Source organism: Scardinius erythrophthalmus (assembly GCF_964197995.2).
Source record: "Scardinius erythrophthalmus genome assembly, chromosome: 13".
Classification (NCBI taxonomy): domain Eukaryota; kingdom Metazoa; phylum Chordata; class Actinopteri; order Cypriniformes; family Leuciscidae; genus Scardinius; species Scardinius erythrophthalmus.
In genome coordinates this window covers 16,583,559-16,605,075 of record NC_138233.1, presented here as the reverse complement: position 1 = coordinate 16,605,075, position 21,517 = coordinate 16,583,559, and the positions used below count along the sequence as shown (strand labels likewise).

At 37.9% G+C, this 21,517-nt stretch overlaps 1 protein-coding gene across 2 annotated transcripts in view; it reads left to right on the top strand.

Moving 5' to 3' along the window:
• Positions 1-21,517, top strand: part of pcdh1b (protocadherin 1b) — a 171,059-nt gene that overhangs the window by 121,980 nt on the left and 27,562 nt on the right. Inside the window, exon 5 of one of the 2 annotated variants that reach the window (XM_081382243.1) lies at positions 12,456-12,789. The exons of the other annotated variant lie outside the window; for it this stretch is intronic. Within the exon in view, the coding sequence (XP_081238369.1) occupies positions 12,456-12,511 (56 nt within the window). The 3' untranslated portion in view covers positions 12,512-12,789. Of the gene's footprint in view, positions 1-12,455; positions 12,790-21,517 lie in introns of those variants that run through there. 2 annotated transcript variants of the gene reach the window in all.

The following is a 21,517-nucleotide window of genomic DNA, read 5'->3' as shown; positions in this document are numbered from 1 at the left end:
AGAAGGACTGCTGATTATTGAACGAAAGATTAGGATTACGCTGGCAACAGATTGGGACCGATTGAAAGACTCTAACCAAATTTTAAATGAATAAATAAGTAATCATATAGATGCATAAGAATGAGTAAATAAATAAAAAGGTGCATCGAAGCATGAAAGTAGAAGTGGTGCGTTAGACACTTAATAAACTGAATTGTACAGAATGCTTTATGATCTAGTTCATTTTAACTTGGTTTCCACCAACTTGCTCAGTTTTAGACCATCTGACCACAGATTCATGGGGCTAAGACTTCTGAAGTCCTCACAGCATGTGAGGGGCTTTGAGCCCGACCCAGGCCCAAATCCTGAAGTCTGACTGAAAGAGATAAGGAGAGCTATTTTAAGTGCTTTAGTTATGTAAGGTTGTTTATTTATGATGTAGTTTTATTTCCTATACAGTAACTGTTTTTCCTTTCTTTTAGCAAAAGTCCATTCTTCTGGACTTGTTTGATGTCATAAGACCCTCATGAATTTGTATTTTGCTCAGCAAGCAAGTATGTGTACTTTTTCATACAAAACCAGCACATCATGCCCTGGAGACATCCTCTCTCGAGTGCAGCATGTCGAACAGTCACTCGTGTTGTCATTCAAAGCTGTCACTGAAGGCCTTATGAGAGGTCGCACTGGAAGGCTTCATACTTCACCATTACAGCACTGCCTGTAGCTGCATGATACAGACAGGTCAGAATGGGCAAGAGCCTGCAGTCTCTCCCGTCCTCTCCAAAATCACAGTGAGAAAATCCAGAACTTTAGACAATGTCAAAAAAAAAAAAAAAAAGTTTGACTCTTTCTCTCTCTATTTTTTAATGAACATTTAACTTTTACATTCTGTTAGCGCTGGGAGTGAGCGGTGACATGTGATGCAACACAAACACCCAGATTTCTCTCATTAGAAACAATGTAACCACATGACGACACTGTTATTCTTTTGACCACCTCTTCATTCTCACAGGATTTTTTGGTGGTCTTTCTTCTCTGCTCTTCTCTCTTTCTGCAATTCTGTCACCTCTGGCTGGTGGCAGAAATAGTTGTGGTCTTACATACATCATATTGTGTTCAGACAAAACCATAACCTCAGACACATTAAGATGAGTCTGTGTCAAATATACAGTATATTTTAAATATTTGTTTAATGGCATATTTTTGCTGAGCATTATGATTGAATGCCAGTATCACTGATACAAGTACTGATACTGATGTCTGATACTGAATAGATTTTTTTTCCCATTAAATTTTGGCCATTAATAATAATAATTCAACATTACAATATTATTGCAAGCTATACATTTTAACATTTAATAGGTTTTAAAAAACTATAATCACTTTTAATTTAAGTAAACTTAAAACAATTTATTACAGTGTAATTAATGTCTTATTTAGGTGTGTCTTTAATATATCAGGGCTCGACGCTAAGGTTTTTTCTACTGACCGGTGTGCCCTGTTAAGATGCAGAAAAAAGTTATTGTTTTCATTGTTTTTTGACTTATATAAACTTGTAAACAGTGCTTTAAGATTTTCAGGTATGTCTAACAGGTGCTGTAAATATACAGACATTTTTTGTCTTTGTGCGTTTGAACGGTTTAAAGGAGACATATCATGCTTTTAAATTGTTCCTTTTTACATATAAATCATACATTTGTAATCTATATAAAGCGGAACTGCAATGCTTGGGTCTGAATTCCTCATTATTATAGCTCCACAAGCCCCCTTTCTACCCCTTTTCTGACGTGCGTCTGACAGCAGCTCGTTTTGGTGCGGTCTCTTTAAATAAAATTGAGACACTTCATACCCCGCCCCCTCTCCAGGTTGCAGAGGTTCAACTCCACCCCGTTCGGCCATTTTTGTAGTCTGATAGCAGAGATAGGATTATCTAGCGGCACATAAACTTTTTATTCACACGTTATTAACAAAATGTCAACAACGGAAGACTTGTCCAGCCAGCCTTACATGTTCGAGCCAGAGTCGGAGCGAGATAAAAATGAAGACAACGAACCTGCAGAACAACGTCTTCATATGGATGTATCGCAATGGTGTGTTACTGTATTTAACTGTTACACATGAAACTTTGGTCTTCCGACCTTTTACCACCGTGTCGATTTATTTTGATTAGTATGTGCGAGGGAGAGAGAGCAAGACAGCGTCTAGTTTGGAGACGGTGATGTCTTGTTTACACTTTCTGAAGAGAGAGAGTGAGCGCGCGCGCGCGACCGGGTCTCTCTCTCTCTCTCTGCTCGTTCTTTTAGTCAAACATGCGCCACAAGCGCGGTAGTTCATCTACATTAGACGGTGTAATAAAGCGTGTGGGTTACTACATCCAACAACCGAACATTTTAACTTACCCTCTCGTAACTTCTGCATCCTTTAGCTTGGACTACAAAATTGCAGCGAGAAATAATAATGGCGGTTTGCTCGAAGTGTTGGTCCGGAAGTCAATGTCCTTATTTGGCAGTTCCGCTGCAAATACTGTGACGTGATAGTTCAAAAAACGTCATAGATAACAGAAAAATCGGAACAGGTTGAAAAATATGACCAAAACAGAATATAAAGATATCAACGAAGCACCTGAAGAGAATAATTTCATCTTTTCTGTACTTCTAAACACTCCAAATATACAGCAAAATGCATTTAAGGGCTAAAAAAGTGCATTTAGCATGATATGTCCCCTTTAATAGCTCTTGATGATAGTGTGATCATATACTGTAGTGCATCCAAAAGATGACAGAAAAAAAGGATTAATTGTTAATTGCATTTATTATTTTTAATGTGTTAAACTGAAGAAAGAAAAAAATGAAGAAAAAAAATGAAAAAAAATTACCAAATGCATCCATTCAAGACACTAAATCAGCGCAGTGTCAACAATGTAGTGATGCATTTATTTGGATAGATTTTCATTATGAAGTTTAAGCACAAAACTTCATTCATCCATGCCAGTAGGTGTCATAATAAACCAAAACTACTGAGACAAACAAGAGCTGATTGAGTGCACATTTATTACTAAATGAGGGTTACCATAAAACAAAGTTCGTTGAAAAGAAGAATTTTTTTTTTTTTGGCATTGAGGCATTGTGTTGGCTGCTTTCCAGGGGTCACTAGGGGCCATGCTGGGTGGTGTCTGGCTACGTACAGTATTTCCCACTGGCACACCGGGTCTGTCTCGCACTATTCTCTTTCTCTCCCTCTGTTTTTATGTTTTCCTCTCTCTCTTTATTATACAGCAGTTGAACTTCACAGATGAATTCAGCATAATTTATTGGAAATGAGCTGCTAAATAGCCAGAGACCTTCTCTCTTTCGGAGTTCAGGAAAAAGATCAATTCTTTCCTTTTCATCTCCTTTTCATGTGTTTTCCCAGATAATGATTACATGCTGCTGACCCAATACAAATCTGCAGTTATAATAGCCTTTTTTGCAAAACAAAGAGAGCTTCACTGAAACATAGTAGTTACACACAAAGGATGGCTGAGTAACATTTATATGTGAGCTTACAGCAGATTTTAAAACAGAGGGGTGTCTCTATCATCTGTCTCCCTCTTTTTCCAGCTTTATACACAGGCTCACACACTTGGAGGAACAGTGGGGTCTGATCTTGCCCAGGGCACAGGGAGTCGTGCTCACACTGTGGAAAGGAGCCAGTGATTGTAGAGAGGTCCCATAGTGCTCGGAGGCTGCACAGTGCATCCGTGCATGTGTATATAGCCACACTAACAACTCCTTAGGGGGAGGAAATACACATCACGGGTCAGCTGCTGTCACTAGAGCACATCCACTCATCTGGAGGAATTTGAGCTAGTGGTAGATGGGAGAGGGATACTCTGCACTGAATACATGTCGGTGTTGTTGAAAGAGGAAATCCCTTGTATAAGCGGTATACGTGTTTACAACATTGATCCATACAAAACGATACATCAATATATCGACCCATCCTGCACACTAACAATCCTATCTTACATCATTTAACTCAATTCAGGTTTATTTGTATTGTGCTTTTCACAATACATAATGTTTCAGAGCAGCTTTACATAAAATGCTTGTTTTAAAGTCACAGTTTAAGAAGGATTTTCCTATTAGCCATAAATGTGTGTATCAATGTCCATTTTGCTGTAATATACACTCTTAAAAATAAAGGTTCTTATTAATGGTCCCATGAATAACCTTTAATATCCATTGCACAAAAGGTTCTTTAGTTGAAAAAGGTTAATTAGATTATTAAAATGTTCTTTGGGAAAAAAATAGTTATGTTCACAGAATGGTTCTTTAGCATTTAGAATGGTTCTTGGGATTGCTGTAAAAAAAAAATAACTTTTTGGAACCTTTATTTTTGAGAGTATACATCTATGAGACAGTACATGTTATATACTTCATTATTCAGTTAAGCTAACACATTGAACATGTTAAGGCCATGACACACAAAGCCGACGTCAAACAACTATCAGCGACAAAAGCCGACTGCGTTGTCGCTTTGCATCGGCTAAAAAGATGCGCTTGAACACACCAAAAGGTCTACAAGCGATTGCCAACTAGCATGTGTGTTCTGCCCCTGCGTGTGAGGAAATAACTATCTTTATTACATGGCTCTGTGGAATACTTGATACTGATTGGTCAATCCTGCCATCCAGTGATATGTTATCCCCTGATAACAACCGGTAAAAATTGATAACTGATGTCGGTGCTTTAGGCTCGCTAGGAACAGTTTTTCCTCGTGGAAGTTTTGCGTTTGGTGAGCTAATAAAATAGGCTATTAAAACTTAAATCAGTATTTCTTGTACAGTTATTTAATTATGTAATCGCAGACTCGCTCTCTTTTGTTTCATACAAACGCAGCTGCTGCCATTTTGTGAAGATTGTTTTGTACACTGTAATGGATCATAAGATAACAAACAGGTACAATTTAAAAACGGTTTCATCTCAAATCAATATCTCCTGTCCCATAAATACTTAAACTGTAGGAAAGAAAAACGGAGGATGGCAAAAGGGTGAGAGGGAGGTAGACATAAAAACATGAGATGAAGAGACCCAGTGCTAGCTAAGAGGATTAATAGTCATATGTTGGCATGGAGACGAAGTTGGCCACACGATTAGACAACCTTGCCTTTATTGTATCAGCCACTACTTTACAGAGTCTAATGAGTGAGCTGTCATCTGAGAAAAGCAGAAAGTGCATAACAAAGGAATGTATGAAACACTCCAGACTAGAGCGGACGTGAAGAAAACACACCGCAAAAACCCACGGACGTTCACTGACGGCTCTTGGTGTGTCACGGCCCTTAGGTAGCAACTACAACTTGTGCTTGCAATGATTATAATATAAGAATAGTATTACAGTATTAGGATAATTTAAAGTTTTTTCATGTCAATCCAAAGTTAACATCATCTGAAATGTTCAGAATTGTCAGTGTCACCTGAAAACATTGCAAAGGTTGGATCCAAACTGGAGCTGGTGCAACCTGTAGTAACTGTGGGATGGACATCCCAAGGTAGAACCAGGGTAGCAAAAGGAGAAGAAAACCAAGTAAATAGCTCAAACTGTAGGAAATAAAATAAATAAATGGATCAAAGCTTTCAATATCTAATTGAGGTCTAACCAGGTTTGTAGTCGGTATCTGACAGTGGTCTTCACTGTAAACATTTGTTGCAACGAAAAGCAACAGAATGCACAGTTGTTAACGAAGCATGTCAGTTTAATGACCGATGCCAGTTCGTGTGAAAAACATGGATTTTATCTCCGTCAACAAGCAATTAGCTGCCTCTCTCTCACTTTTCTCTCGTCTCTAGTGATCAAAGAGTTTTTAAAGACTGTGATCTGACGAGTGGAAGTCAGTGGCAGGAAGGAAACAGTCTCTTACCATCTACTCTGTAGATTTGTGTGATCACCAAAACATCATCCTTGTGAAAATGTTATTGATTTGTATTTTGTATTTTTCTGGGCTAGATGTTTTTAACTATTTTCAAAAGAATATGTATTATTTTTTACAGAAGCCTACAATGACAGTTGACAGTTTTCCAGATAGCTTTTGCAATGAATAATAGCAAAGAGAAATTAAATATGTAAGTGTTAATGTGCAGTCAGCCAGTCATAATGTATATACTGATTCTAAAACAGTTTTAAATCCTGAATCGATGAGACCGCTCTCATTTTAAAGTCATTTTAAAATACTGATAAATGCACACGCGACCACGTTATATTTCAGTGCAATAAGTTGCTACACCACTTGGCAACTCTAGTTAGGCTAATGAACAATATTAATTGGTGCAAGATTTGTGTAAGTCAATAATTAACAATAATATATTTACTAAATATTGATGTCTTTTATAAGTGTAGTGGCGAGATTGCATATGATAACATGTATGACACATGTTAGGAAGGCAATCCCTTAACTTGAACAATGTTTAGCAAAATATTTCACTACAAAATACTGCAATTGGCCATTCAAAACCGAGTATTCTATAGAGCAGTGAAAAAAAGTTTTGACATCTGGCTCAACATGAAGCTTAAACAACCCCTGTCCCATAAATACTTAATCCGTAGGAAAGAAAAACGGAGGATGGCAAAAGGATGAGAGGGAGGTAGACATAAAAACATGAGATGAAGAGACCCAGTGCTAGCTAAGAGGATTAATAGTCATATGTTGGCATGGAGACGAAGTTGGCCACACGATTAGACAACCTTGCCTTTATTGTATCAGCCACTTCTTTACAGAGTCTGATGAGTGAGCTGTCGTCTGAGAAAATCCAAAGCAGGAAGTGCAGAACGAATGAAAGAGGAATGCATGAAACACTCCAGCAGTCTAAGAAGTCTCTTTCAGATCCGGTGCTTCGACAGTTACAGAATCTTTCCCCCTCCCTTCACAGAGGCATTGTCAGTGCCGCCTGGATCTCTAAACAGTCACTCACAGTACTTTTGTCTCTGGGCTGGATAGATCCTCTGACATCATGGCAGTTACAGCTGAGCGCTCATGGATGAACTATCTGTGCGGCATCTCAACTAGGCTCACACACACATACAGTAGACACACAACTTTATGATGTTATAGAGAAAATATGCACTAGGGTTTACATTTATTTTATTTTTGTTTTGACATTTCAGTGTCATCATAATGCAGAGAGAGTTGAATAATAAGACTTAAATGCTTGTTGGGTTTGGCTAAAGAGAAAAATCTTATAGCCCCAGGTTTTTCTTCAAGAAGTGAGCTATTCTGACTATGAAAACAGTAAATTATTTAGACTTTTTTTGAGCAAATTTCTGTGCAAAGTTTAAGCTGTTGGTTCCACTATTGCTTTCATCTATTTTAAAAAGATAAAAAGACAACTAAAGTCGGGTATGACCATCTCCTTAATGAGTTCCTCTCCAAACACACTGATTCATAGACCTTTGGTTAGATATCATATTGCATTTAACGCGGATGAAAACGAGGCTGTGGGGATTGACTTCCAGTCTCTACAACTGCATGCACTGTATTATTATTATTTTTTATTTTATTTTAAAACTGTATAGGTTTTTTTTGTACTGATTTTTTTTTTTTTTTTCAGAAAGACATTTCATCATCTGAACAATCAGTATGTTACAATAGTAAACAATAGTGCGATCCATTGAACACACTGTACTTCTATCCCTCACAGCACTAAGGTCCATTCATTCCATGACTGAAATAGAATTCTTTATGAATCTGTATTGTGATTTTAGTTACAAGAATCAGTCTTAATCAATAAATGAAATCACAGATGTTCTCTGTTCATAATTAACTTAAAATAATAATAATAATAATAATCTTGTCCGAATGAAGTTTCTGACTGGCATTGTGTCCGTGTTGCAATACGATTCCAGATAGTAGTTTTAAGTAGTTTGTCTGTCCACACCAGACGCAACACGACTATGAGGAGCAACAAAATCAATCAAAATTACTGCCAATAAGAAGCATGGGTGGGCGCTGGGCGGGCTCTCTCTGCAAGTGATCTGCATTTGCACAGAAATGGATAAGTAAATAATCAAATTCATAAATATTACACAATTTTAAAATGAATAAAACTACATAGTGAGTGACTGAAACCATCTTTGACATAGAACTCACTTTGTTTACGTTGAATTCACAGTTTGAAAGTTCTTGTTGCCTTTATTTTCCAGATCTGAGGTGAATTATCCATTGTCGCTTTCAGAGGCTATGATCAAGGTCAAGCAAAATGTATTTAAACACATTAAATTCTTTTAACAATAAAGAAAGCACACAATCACTAACTGATATTATGTCATACTTTGCATGTTGTTGTTCCAGCTGTGGCATTGCACATACTTGTCGCGTATCGTTGTCGAACACTCTTAACACAGAAGAGCTTTTATCGCATGTCGCAGTGTCATGTCGCGTCTGGTTAGGACACGGTGTTACGGATAGGTCATCACGACAGCTGCTGTACCCTGTGTGATGCCAAGGGTGCATCCCCTTTCCTAGGCACCCTCAATGGGTTTTGGAAGGCAAACCCAGACACCCACATACTGTCTCCCACTGGAACCAGGTACCCTCACTATGCTTCAATGTAGCATGCTGGGCCAATGGCACACGCACATGTCTAACGTGCATCCATGCTGTGTCGTCTCACTGCGTGGAATTAATAACAAATGTTACTTATGCGGTCGACCCTCAAACCTCCCCCGCACTGCCCATAACATGTCTCTCACAGAGCCGTATGTTTCACAGTACAGAAAAGAATTTGCCGCCTGGACAAAAGAAGGACCTTGAATGTCTCGTAGCTTCTAAATGAAGTTCGGAGTTTCTGAACTTTTTGCCGAGCCAAGTGACTGCTGACTGTCTGAAGTATCGCAAGGCCACTAAAGCAAATCCTGTAGCTGCTCCAGTCATAAAGCAAACAAATAGTCGCACTTCTGTCAGAGCAAACATTTCTCAGACAGTAGATTGTCTATAGACCACAAGTCAGTTCATCGTCGTCTCATAAAATCTGTTGCTGACACTTCCGCAGCAATAAATCACAGTTAGTCATTCAGCTGTTGATACGAAATGGAGGATATGGAGATTTTGTGAGGCCAACACTTTGTTCGCACCTATTTAGACAGAGACGGTTTTATTTTCAGCCATCTGATGAACGGCTCAGTTATGATTGTTAGACAACATGAATAATGGCCCTAAGAAAGTAGACGAATGGAGGAAGAGATAAATAAAGACATCAACAAACAATGAGGCGTCAGTGCAAGTATGATCACATTTGCCAGGCAGACGCCGGTGCACCATTTATCCTCCTTCTGAAAGGCAGATAGCAGGAGGGAGAATGAAAGTTGACCCCGTATCCAAAATTGTCATTATTGCCATTTTTGACAGACAGCTTAGTTGTTTTACTCGAATGCGTTCGGGCAGACTTATTGGTTTGCTAGCTATGCTGCCCAAAATTGGATGCAAAAAAGTAAATAAAAATATTTTATTTTTATTTTATTTGCTTTATTTTCCAGCATGCTTATTTAAATGCCTGAAAATAAGCAAATCACTCTGCAATCTCTCCTTCCCTCTCAGTCTCAATGTATTCCATATCTCTCTCTTTCACGCTGTTTGGTGTGGGATTAGAGCTCTTGAGTTATGTTTAAGTGGTGTTTATGCAAATAATCACTAGCCTCAGCACAATTATTTAAAGTGCTAACAACAGAAAAATGCATCTCGCTCAGGCTGACAACAGTCACACTCCCACTTACTGCGGCCATCTGCCTTTGGCGTAACACGCTTTTTACTCCATTTCCTGTTAAAGGTTTTGAACAAGTGCCTGTTGATTATCCCCATGTGTCGTCACTGTGAATAATATCAGAACAAGGTTGGAGGCCTCTAATTTTCCTTGATTTGGGGCTTTTGAAGAGTTGCAAATTTTATTGTTGTTTGTTTTTTATTTTATTTTACCAGAACATGTTTTTATTAGGATTTGTAATTTATTAAGCCAGCTGGCTGGGGTGTACAGGGATCACTGTAAGCAGATGGTTAGTTAACTTTTATTTATTTTACCACAGTGCATCCAATAATAGATAATAGATGGGAATGTTGTCCAATTGGACAAAGTCATCCTTTTGTTGTTGTTTTTGGGGAATGGCTTAAAAAGCACATTGGAAAAATTGGAATAAAGTAAATAAAACGGCATGCAATTGGCCGGTGACTTTACTAAGAACTGCAATTAATATATGGTTAAAACTATATATTAAAAAAGTTAATCAGTCCATCATTGATGTAAGTGGTGTGAACAGTTTGTATGTTTTAGAGCATAATTCAAACATGTTTTATGTTTGTTAGATAATTTACTATCAGAAGTTGACCTTGCATTTATATTATATATATATATATATATATATATATATATATATATATGTATATATATATATATATATATATATATATATATATATATATATATATATATATATATATATATATATATATACACAGTTATTATATATCTGATGGATCATGTGACAATGAAGACCATCATTTTATGGTCATTTTTACAAAAATGTCATCAACCCAAACTTTAATGGTACTGTACCTATTTTTCCCTCTTCGTCTTTTTTTCCCTCTCACTTATTTTAACACTTTATTTTGTATTCGTCTGCCTTTTTTAAAACATACTTATTGTTGTAACATCTTTGATGACTAGAGTATAAACCTTGTGCACTGAGATAACTCTGTGGTCATCCATCTATAGAGTCAAACCTCATTGAAAATCATTGGGTTGAGAGGGGCGGAAGGGATCCCGTTGCAAGAACAACAATGGTACATCACGTCAGGAGGTAACCTCTGACGCAGGTGCTCATGGGAAGGTGCTAAACGGGTGCAGTGGCAGGCTGTGAGCCTCATTAGGCCCAGATGCTACCCGACACACTCACGGGCCTGCCTGCATACACACACTTCGACAGATGTCGAGGTTGCAGAGGTGAGGACCAGGATTAGGGAAGGGCTCTTGTCTCAGTGATTAGATCTGAGAAAACAGCTTGAGCAAGGCCACTAAAAGCCCTGTTGGGTGCACCTGAAGCCATAAACCAATGACGTTGTGTATATATGTGCATGTGCACTCATTAAAAAAAAAAAAAAAAAAAAAAAAAAAAAAAACATCTTGTATCCAATCATAAAATTATGGTCATGTTCACTGTATAATTTCTTTTATACAGCCTGTTATGTCCTTCGTCTTTTATCCTTGCATTCCCTTCCTGTCCACCTTCAAAAAAAAAAAGTAAAAGCAGGGCTCAACAAGATTTTGTTAGCTTCTCAGATTTTTGTATTATTATTTTAGAGTAATATATATTTATATAATATAATTTTATGTATGTGAAATGTATATAATATGTGTGCCATCCTTATTGTTGAGCCCTGCGTACATTTAAGTTTAAATCATCCTAAATAAATCTCAAACTTTGCATTACATAATGTCCGCACCTTACACCTGCGCATCAGAAACGATGGGTCAGCAGCAGGCAGTCCTGAATACAAAGCCAACGCGTCACCTTTAATGCAGTGATAAAAAGTCTGTGTCTGCATTAGTGACATGCAGGATCCGTAAGGCGCGCACTGGTCTCTGGACAGATTGCAGCAGCTGGTGTTTGTGTCAGCAGGGTACAGTGAAGCAGTGGCTGAAACTGTTACTGTGCAGTGCCTCATTGCCTACTGATGAGATGAAATGTCAGTTGCATTTCTCCTGCTGATCTGCACCCGGTAGGCAAGCTGTGCCTACTGCGAAAGGAGTCTGTGTCCTAACATTGGGAGAGACCTCTGGATCAGTCATTTGCTGTAAAAAGCAGTGTGGGCCAGCAGGAACTGTTGTGGAAAAATAGCGTAGTCACTGTTGCTCTATTTTGTGTAACGAGTCTATCTCAACATTGTTTCTTAGCGATGAGTAACAGGGATTGTATGGAAACTTTTTGGGGACTTGTGACTTTTTCATTTTGTATTTCCTGGCAATAATAATGCTAGGTTTCTATATTTTGTTATGGTCAACAGCACAGAGAGAAAAAAACAACCGAGAGCATGGCCATCTGGGCAGTGCTGTCATACAAGTGTGGACTATAGGGGGGCAAGTTTGTTCAAATCAGTCTCTGAATGAACTTTGCAAAGACAACTTACCCTCAAAAAAGTTCTGTACATTCTCTGTGTGAAATAAATGGCATTAATATACAGTTACAATGTAAAACTGTTCATTACAGCAAAGTAAATGTAATAATTGATAACAGTAAAGGAGCTCTAATCCCAAATTTTGAATGGATAGAGCAGGTTTTTGGTCTTGCCCCCTTGCTCTTCTCACCACCTAATGTTGTTTACACATATTCGTCCAAATATATGTTTTAATTGCACTATTAATATATATTTATTTATTTTTAATAGAAATATTTTGCATGGAATGTATTGCGTTCCAGTACGTGAGTAGTAAGTCGTATCTATCCTCTTGTAGGTGCAGTAACGGGCGTTGACCAAGAGAAGGGGGCCGGCCAAAAAAGACTGCCTTAAACATTCTTCTTTTTCCAAAAGGTTTTTCTTTTTGCTCTGCGGGAGTAAGACAGAGCTTGCCTCTTGTCACAGATTGCCATTTCACCTATCTCTTCATCTCTGAAATATATATATAACTACCTTTTTCACACATAAACAATGAGAAAACCAAATGGACAAAGTCGGAAAGGAAAAGCTGACTGAAAACGGGCATCTGTCCGCTGATGTTTGTCACCCCAACCATGACGTTTTTTTTCCTCCGTAGCTTTTTGGGAGCGGATATCTTTCGTCTAAGGACCCTGCAAGAAATTTGGACTAATGGATTTGTGATATCTCCATTTTTGCCTCTCCTCTGCTGTGCATTTCTTCCCTTTGCTATGAACTCTTTTATATGGACTTACCCCCTTCCTCTCTTCTCCTGTCCTCTTTGAAACCCACTGGAGTCTTACTATCATTGATTGCAGGTTTGGTAGGTATGTCTTTCCTCTGTCCTTCTAACTCCTTCTTACTCTCCTCACTCTCTGTCTCCTTTTCTCTACCACAGCCAGAGCATTCACATTCATTGAAAAACCACCTAAGAGGACTTAATAGCTTCTCTAATGCACTCTGACCTCTTATCAAATATGGCAATGCTATTTTCCTCCCATAACTCAGTCTTTCTCATTTTGCTACATAAAAATGGGGAATGGTTTATGAGAAAGAGGAAAGACTGCTTTGCAGCCGAATCGAATGAAGACTTCACATTTCAGTTTATATTTTTCCCTTTCTCATTCTCGTCTCCCCTCTGAAAGACCCTAAGGGAAAAGAAGCAAGAGCAAAGATTATGCTTAGGTGAGAACATTATCTCTGTTTTGGCTACTCTAAACCAAATGGAGCTCAGTGCCATAGAGTATCAGCCAGTCACGTTTGTTAATTAGATTGTTTGACTGTAACATAAACTTCATTCCAGTCTCTCTCTCTCTCTCTCTCTCTCTCTCTCTCTCTCTCTCTCTCTCTCTCTCTCTCTCTCTCTCTCTCTCTCTCTCTCTCTCTCTCTCTCTCTCTCTCTCTCTCTCTCTCTCTCTCTCTCTCTCTCTCTCTCTCTCTCTCTCTCTCTCTCTCTCTCTCTCTCTCTCTCTCTCTCTCTTGCGCGCGCTATGAAGGCAATGACCACTTTGCCTCATTCCAATGACTGTGCCACAATGTAACACAGACGCCAAATACACGTTTGCCTTTGAACTGAGAACACATACTGATGTGAATATTGTAGTCATTGACGTTCCTCCCTCTCTACATTGGGAATATGTAAATATGTAACTAGCTTTGAATGATATTTATCAAATATATATGAATATATGGTACACCTGACAGTACGTCCGTAATGTGAAAAGTTATTTTATGAACACATACAGTATGGAATTGTACTTCTCTGTATGTCTGAGACGGTGATTACAAAAGCAGTAGATAGGAAGGTTAGATTAATGTCATGAGTCATTTACTTACATTAAGCCAGTGATAGAGATTCTGTCGGCTCTGCAGACAGTCTAGCAGAAAGTGCTGTTCTTGTGAATGTACTTTGTATTCAGCCATTTTTAGTACAATAAATGGACTTATCAACATCCACTTGCTGTGTCTGTAGTTTTACTAATAGATGAGCAGTTTAAATGCATGAGACCAGCTGTTTTTGGATTGACATAAAAACTTTTTTTTTAAACAGAACAAACAAAACATAATGTGATGACATTAGATGCTGATACCATTCTATTTTAATATATATTATGGTACTGAATGATCACCGTAGTCATGCATCATGGTATTGGCATAATACTCCTAGGTACGTCATATATATAGTTATATATATATAGTTTTATAAACAATTTGCCAAACAAATTTTGTAGGTACAGTATGAAATCAGAAAGTAAAAAAAGTTTTACTTTAGGTCTGTGTAATCTTTTTCTAAAAGAAATGTATTTGGTTTGATATTTTATATAATACATTAATACATTTGGATAAGGATGCATTAAATTGATCAAAAGTGACAAAAAACAAAACAAAACAAAAAAACTCTACACATAGTAACCAGTAATCTTGATGGTGTTTTTTATAAGTCTTTTATAAGTCACAAGAAAGTGAGAATGTCGAATATGACAACTGCAAAAGAAGACAAGAGCTGATGAAAGACAAAAATGCATAATGCAAAAACACATTTGAATTGTTATTTAGGTGAACTGTAAATGTGTTTTTGAAATAGACAGTGCTTATGTATTTTTATTTTTATTTTTCTTCACAGTCTCTGTTGAATCATAAAGCAGCGATCAACAACATTTTTTTTTCCTTTCTCAGAGAGCGAAAAGAACAACACTCTTGTTTGCATATTTGCATATCAGTACCCAAAAGGTGGTCAAGGAGAGAGACGACAGAATGTGACATTTTTGTTCAGCAGGAAGAAATCAACAGAGCTATTGTTACTGCTATCCCTATTTCTGAGTGGTATTTAAGGTCCAAATCAATATTGAATGGATCATTAAAAGAGTGCAGGGTGAGGGTACAGGTGTGTGTGTGTGCGTGTGCGTGTGCGTGCGTGTGCGTGCGTGCGTGCGTGCGTGCGTGTGTGTGTGCGTGTGTTTTGCTTGAGAGGGTGTAGTAGCAGTAATCACAAAACACATCCCAGGAAACTGCGACTCTATTTTCACATTCTAATTCAGGCAGAGCTTGATGACAAGATGAAAGACATGCTTTTTGTATTTCCACTCACACCTTGCACAAACACATCATGCATGTGTGTACGAGTGGGCTGTGAGAGATAGCTGTGATGTCAGCTAGCAACTGAAGGTATTTAAAATCCAACTGAATTTAATTAAACCATAACTTGCAGGACTAATTAATGATATACATCATTGTCCACCAGAGCTACAGCTCCTCTAGAGAAGATCTGAGCTTCTCACTTTTTTTCTTTTTAAAGGAATACGATTGGTCTCACATGGAAAGTATTTTTTTTTTTGTGCAAATATCTAAATGTGACGTAAAAACATTGTTTTTGCATCATTCCATGGTTTTGAATTTAAAGTTTTTACATTTGAATTCTAGATGTGATTTGACAAGTTTATTTGTTTTTTATGCTGTACTGTATATTAAAGTTTAGAATTTTTTTTGTGGCATTTTATAGATTTTGTAGATTCTTTTGTTGAGGTGAAATTAACTAAATATTCAGATAAAATTTGCAGCTTCAGCATAATGCTGTTTTAAAAAGTAAATTAATCAGTTACATCTGTTTAAAAATGCAAAGCAATTTAATTTAGCAATTTTGTTAAATGCCATGTCTAGAATTCATATACAATTCTATTTCTAAAATATACATAAAAAATAAGTTTTACAAATACACGATATTTTGGCATTTTTCTAGCCCCATAAAAATCCATAAAAACATAAAAATCCTTTCCAGGTTTAAGTTTACTTAAATCACAATTGTGAGTACAAATGATATCAAAGCAATATCGTTTTTTTCCTTCAGTCACCCTGCACTGTATAAGCAAATAAACAACGTTGACTCTTGCCTCTAAAATGCTGTTTGACATGCTAGGTGCTGCCCTGTGGCAAAAGGCCTCCCGACTTACACACACAATCATTTTGTCTGAATAAGGCTTGAGTGAACATTAAGTCTTTGCGGCATGTGTGTATATGTGCGTCTACATTTGTCTGTTTGTCTTAAGGGCACTGCCTACATGAACCGGCTGTGAATGCTCTCAGACAGATGGTGTGAGGCAGTGTTTGGCTAAACAGGGCATTTACCTGTTACCACACTATCAATCAGTACAGGCAAACTCACATGCTCAGCGCGTTTCCAACACCTCTAGCACAGATGTGTTCTAGTTTCAAATATACGGACACAGCCACGCTATTCTCAGATCTGTATACCCCCCAGGGTCCTCACACGACTATATCCCAGTGCCCTGCTCAGGCTGGCTAAGGACATGCCTGACTGTAAAGAAAATCCCATTAGCGAGGTCTTTAGTGTTTTGTGGGTCGGTTTTGGCCCGTCCACTCGAACTGGCACAATGCTGGGCTAGTGCTGGGCAAACAGAGGGTGCTTATTACAGTGCTGCGCTTCTGTGCCAGCCTAGCCAAGCCTGACAGCGCCAGCTCACAGCATAATCCACTCTCTCCACCTCCTTCCTCACTGTTTTCCAAATTACCTTCCATCTCTCACACTCCACAGACTATCCCTTTCTTTTGCATATGCAGATTTGACTTATTCCACCATCTTCACACAGGGAAAAGATTGGCAGTTTGTTTGTTAATCCATTCCATTTTGACTGTGCATTATTCAAATGTTCAGATTTAGATTGACTCACTTCACATATTCTGTCATCTTTTTATGGAAATTAGTTCCTGCCTCAAAATAAAAGTAACAATAATAATAATAATAATTATGAAATGAAAGTAGGTATAAAAATGAAAATCACCTTTTCTATTTTCTAAATGCATCTTATTATGAACAATACATCCATGGAAATGTTTCCTTTTATATATTTATTTATTTATTTAGAGTAAATTTATTTAGACCCGATCTTTGGGAAAATGACTTCTCTGGTGACGTATGCCATACTCCTCCAATGATTTTGTCTGTTTAAATCCCGCCCCTTTTGTACAATCAACTGCAAGCTCGCATTCAGATCGGTCTTCAACCCCTTCTAATAGATAAAACTAAGTCCACTCCCTTGATGATTTGTTTCACTCGGATGTACGTCACAATATGGAAGAAATTGTCTGCCACTACTTCCGTTACAATGTAAGGAAGGTTTAAATCGCAAATGCGGGATGTACTATAAAGTATGAATTACGAGAAAATATCACATTGTTCGATGTAAGTCAAAATTATGAGAAACAAAGTCACAACTCTGAGATATCAAGTCACAATGTGCGATATAAAGATAAAGTTGCAATTATTAGAAAAATAGTCACATTGTGAGATTTAAAGTCACAGTCTCAATTACCAGAGAAAAAATTTCACAGTTGGGAGATATTGACTAAAAGCACAATATCCAGTATAAAGTTCTGATTACTAGAAGAAAAAGAAATCACATTGTGATATAGAAAGGTACAATTGTGAGATATAGTCAACATGTTTGTTGTATGGTGTTTTTGTATGAGTTACTAATAGGAAGAGAAACTTGGCACACCAAAGCTCCAGAAATAGAAAAATATTTATTTCATGTTCTCCCCACAGGTCACACTTAGTTTTTTGTAAGAGTTGCCACTGTTTTCTTCACTTGTCAGAGTTCATCTCAATTTGTTTTCTTTCACTTCTGTCCTGTCTCCCGCTGCTCGCCATATGCCCTTAATTGTTTTCAGTCTCTGCAAACCTTACAGCGCTATGCTTGACAGACAGACAGGTTGAGAAGGGAGTGAGGGACAGGCAGGGATAAGCAGATATCTGATAAAGAGGAAATGTGCTCCTGTGGCGAAGACGCTCGTTAGCGTTAGCATTGGCTAATCCTCTCTTATTAATGGGCTCCATTGCAGTGCTGTTGTGTGCGCAGAGGATTAGCTGTTGTTTGTCTCTCCTCCTGTGTTATGTTGTTCTAGCCCCATGTGGGTCAGAGGGGAGACTATTACTGAGCTGCCCTGTTATAGTGGCTCACACAGACTCTTTGGTAGTGGTGCTTAGCACAGGTGTACAGCTGAATTGAAAATGAAGTCTTGGACACAAACACACACTCACTCACTCACAACCAGTTTATTTCTTACACCCTTGGTGCTTTTGGATAAGGGTATAGGATTTCGTGTGTGGGTGTGTTTTCTTTGGATAGGGTTTCTGTTAAGCCACAGGGCGAATGTGTTTCTGCCCCAGTTAGGCCGCTCTGCCCTGGCATGGCTTGAACTGGCATGAGTGTGCCACTGATACCCGTGGGCACTTGTTATTCTAGAGCACAGAGGACGTGGGCAGACACTTGTAACGAAAAGCCCCACAAACATCAGTCACCGAACACCTCTACGTTCTGAACTCAGGTCAGCGTTGGTGTGCCAAAGTCTTGCTCATTCCTAAATGTCAGAGAACAAATTCGCTTTGAGCTGAAAATAGTACTGCTTTCAGCCGAAGAGTGTTGAAACAAATGCCTTTATTCTTTTGTGTCCTGTCAATTTACAATTTGTAAAGCAGTGAGATCACAAACTGAAATCTGTACCTTAAAGAACTCATGAAGTGGTTTGACAAATGCAATGTTTTAAATCAAAAGAAACTGTGCTCTTTAAAGCTAGTTGAGCACTAATTTGGCACTTTTCACTTTCTGGAGAAATAACCTGTTTTTTCCCCCTCTACAGCTGAGATAGAGTATTTTATCATAAAATATCAAACTTTTCATTTTTAAATAGCCAGTAGCCTTTATTTAATGGTATACCACAAATGAATAATTTTTACTTGCTATCACTAGTTGGACTTATTCAGAAGAACATTTTATTGTCAAAAATATGTATATACCACTGAGCAGAATATCTATCTATCTTAACATTTTGGCTGTTTTCTAGCAAAAAAACATGTGGGTTTACATTAGCATATTGATAGCTTCGAAGCTAACAGTCATCTAAAATACTTTAGTATTTAGCCCCCAAAAAAGCTAGACTTGTTATTTCAGATATACACTTATATTAAGTTATCAGCCATTTCAGAGGCTAAAATGAATATCCCAGGCTTCACAGGTGTGATTGTTACCCTTTGAAGTCAGGGTGTGTAGCGTGTGCTTGTGTGTGAGAGAGTGCTAGCAGTGCTATCAGGGGACACTTTGCTCCTCTGTGCTGGATCTCAGTGTGGGCGAGTTCCCGCAGTGTGTGTGTGTGTGTGTGTGTGTGTGTGTGTGTGTGTGTGTGTGTGTGTGTGTGTGTGTGTGTGTGTGTGTGTGTGTGTGTGTGTGTGTGTGTAAAGATGTGTACCTCGGAGAGATCTCACAGTGTGTGGCAAGTAGAAGTATTGTCCTTGTTAATTAGCAGCACAGCGGTCATATCCACACACTGGCCTTCAGAGCTCTCTGACACACGAAACACACACACAATTGTGAGTATATTGTGTCTGTATGTTTTACACACTTACACCACACTAACACTGACATGTCCTTCAGTATTGTTTGTGGCTCTTCTCTGTCCTTTTTTGCCTCCTAAAACCAGTTTATCTTCTTTAGCTATCAGCACCTTTGGCTCTGTGGACTTTCTTAAAACACACTTTTTTAACTCCCACAAGCCTCATTTTTCAAACTTTCAATGTTCAACATGGGACGCCCATGCACCATAGGAGAATTCTCATTTCCATCGCGTTTTAAATCACATTTTTTATTTGATAACATTCTGTAAAAAATGACAATGAGTGAAATTACAAGTTAAACATTGTAAACATGGCCAACATGTTTGTTTTGCTAAAACTAATTTCATGAATGTTATGTATCCTAAATACACACAATTAAATATTACATTTAAAATACACAATTCTTTTCCCCCACACATCACATTCCTGTGATGGAAAGGTGCTCAGCATCATTACTCCAGTCTTCAGTGTCACATGATCCTTCAGAAATCATTTGAATATGCTAATGTGGTGCTCAAGAAACATTTATTATTATCAATAGTTATGTAATTTAACCCTCATCAGACTGTTTTTTAGTCTTAAACTACCAGTGTTGCTCAAACTGTCTAGGCTTTTAATGTTATGTCGCCTTTAAGATCTTATGAAATGCATATTTATGCTCGTTCTGGCCTTTATCAGTAGAGTGAGCGACTGTATTTGACTTTAGGGGTTCCCTCAAGAGGAAAATGGCATTAATTTCCATTTAAAATCAAAGCTCTTTCCTTAAGGTTTCTAGAGCGGGGATAGCAGTCAGACACAAAGCTTTTATTTATGGTTGTTTCTTGTTTTGCAACTTGCAGAGGAAGTGTGGTACAAGTTGTACTTGGTCGGATGCAATGTTGCAAATAGAGTGTATGAGACTTGTGCACATTTGCTTGTTAGAGCCTCTGTGGCTTTTTGAATCAATCTAATTTATTTTCTCCCTAAAATCACTTTGTAATCAGCAAATCCAGAAAGGAGGTAGTTGAATTTTTTTCAACCATTCCTGTTTCATTCCTACCCTACTACGTTACCTTATAAGACCCCAAAGCCAAGGGAATCATAACAATGACCTGTCATCGATGTTCTGCTAGGGAGAGTCAGAAAGCATCATACATCGTGCTGAGCTGAAAATGGATGATAGTATGTTCCCCGTCTTTCAACCTCAAACATTAGCACCGTACTTCTTGTCAGAGAGATACATAGTGGAAGTGAAGTGGAGGGGGAAAAAAAATGAAAAGTAATAATGGCATTGTGCACTCAACTTTCTTGTCTCACTCTTTTCTATTGTTATTCAGCTTCTAATCTGCAATGCAAGGGAATTAAAGCTGGGAGCTTTGCCCACTATCAGTAGCAGAGGTAAAAATGGATTGTGTTTAATAATGAATCAAACAAGTTCGGCAGCACACACACACACACAGCATACACACTTCCTATATTTCACCTTAAATGTTGAAAGCCCTTGATTCTGTGCACACTTTTTTGGGGAGGAGAAGAAAGGAGAAGACAAAACAGAAGAGATATGGAGCATATAAGGGTTCTTTGGGCTGCTCTGTGTTGTTTTCCTTTGAAGAGTCACTGGTTTCCAAATCCTGTGAATTCAGGTGGGCGTCCAAACTTTAGAATCTTGTGCTAATTGATAGATAGACTATTCTGCCATTAGACTATATTTTAAATTAGGGATTTGTCTCCCAACCAGTTGAAAAAAAAAAAGTCAGTCGCAAAAGTCGCAAACAGGAGGGAATATTTGTTAAATGCTAGTATTAAAATTGATCTAGTCATATTATCATGCATCATTAGGATACAAAAGTAATAAATGGGTGCATAAACTTATGAGGCAAGACAGAATGCTTTTTCAATCAAATTTTATGGTATGTTGGTGCAATTTATTTTTTTGTTTTATTTTTTACTTAGTGACATGTCTAATGCTAATATATTATTTTGCCTATTTTGTGTTC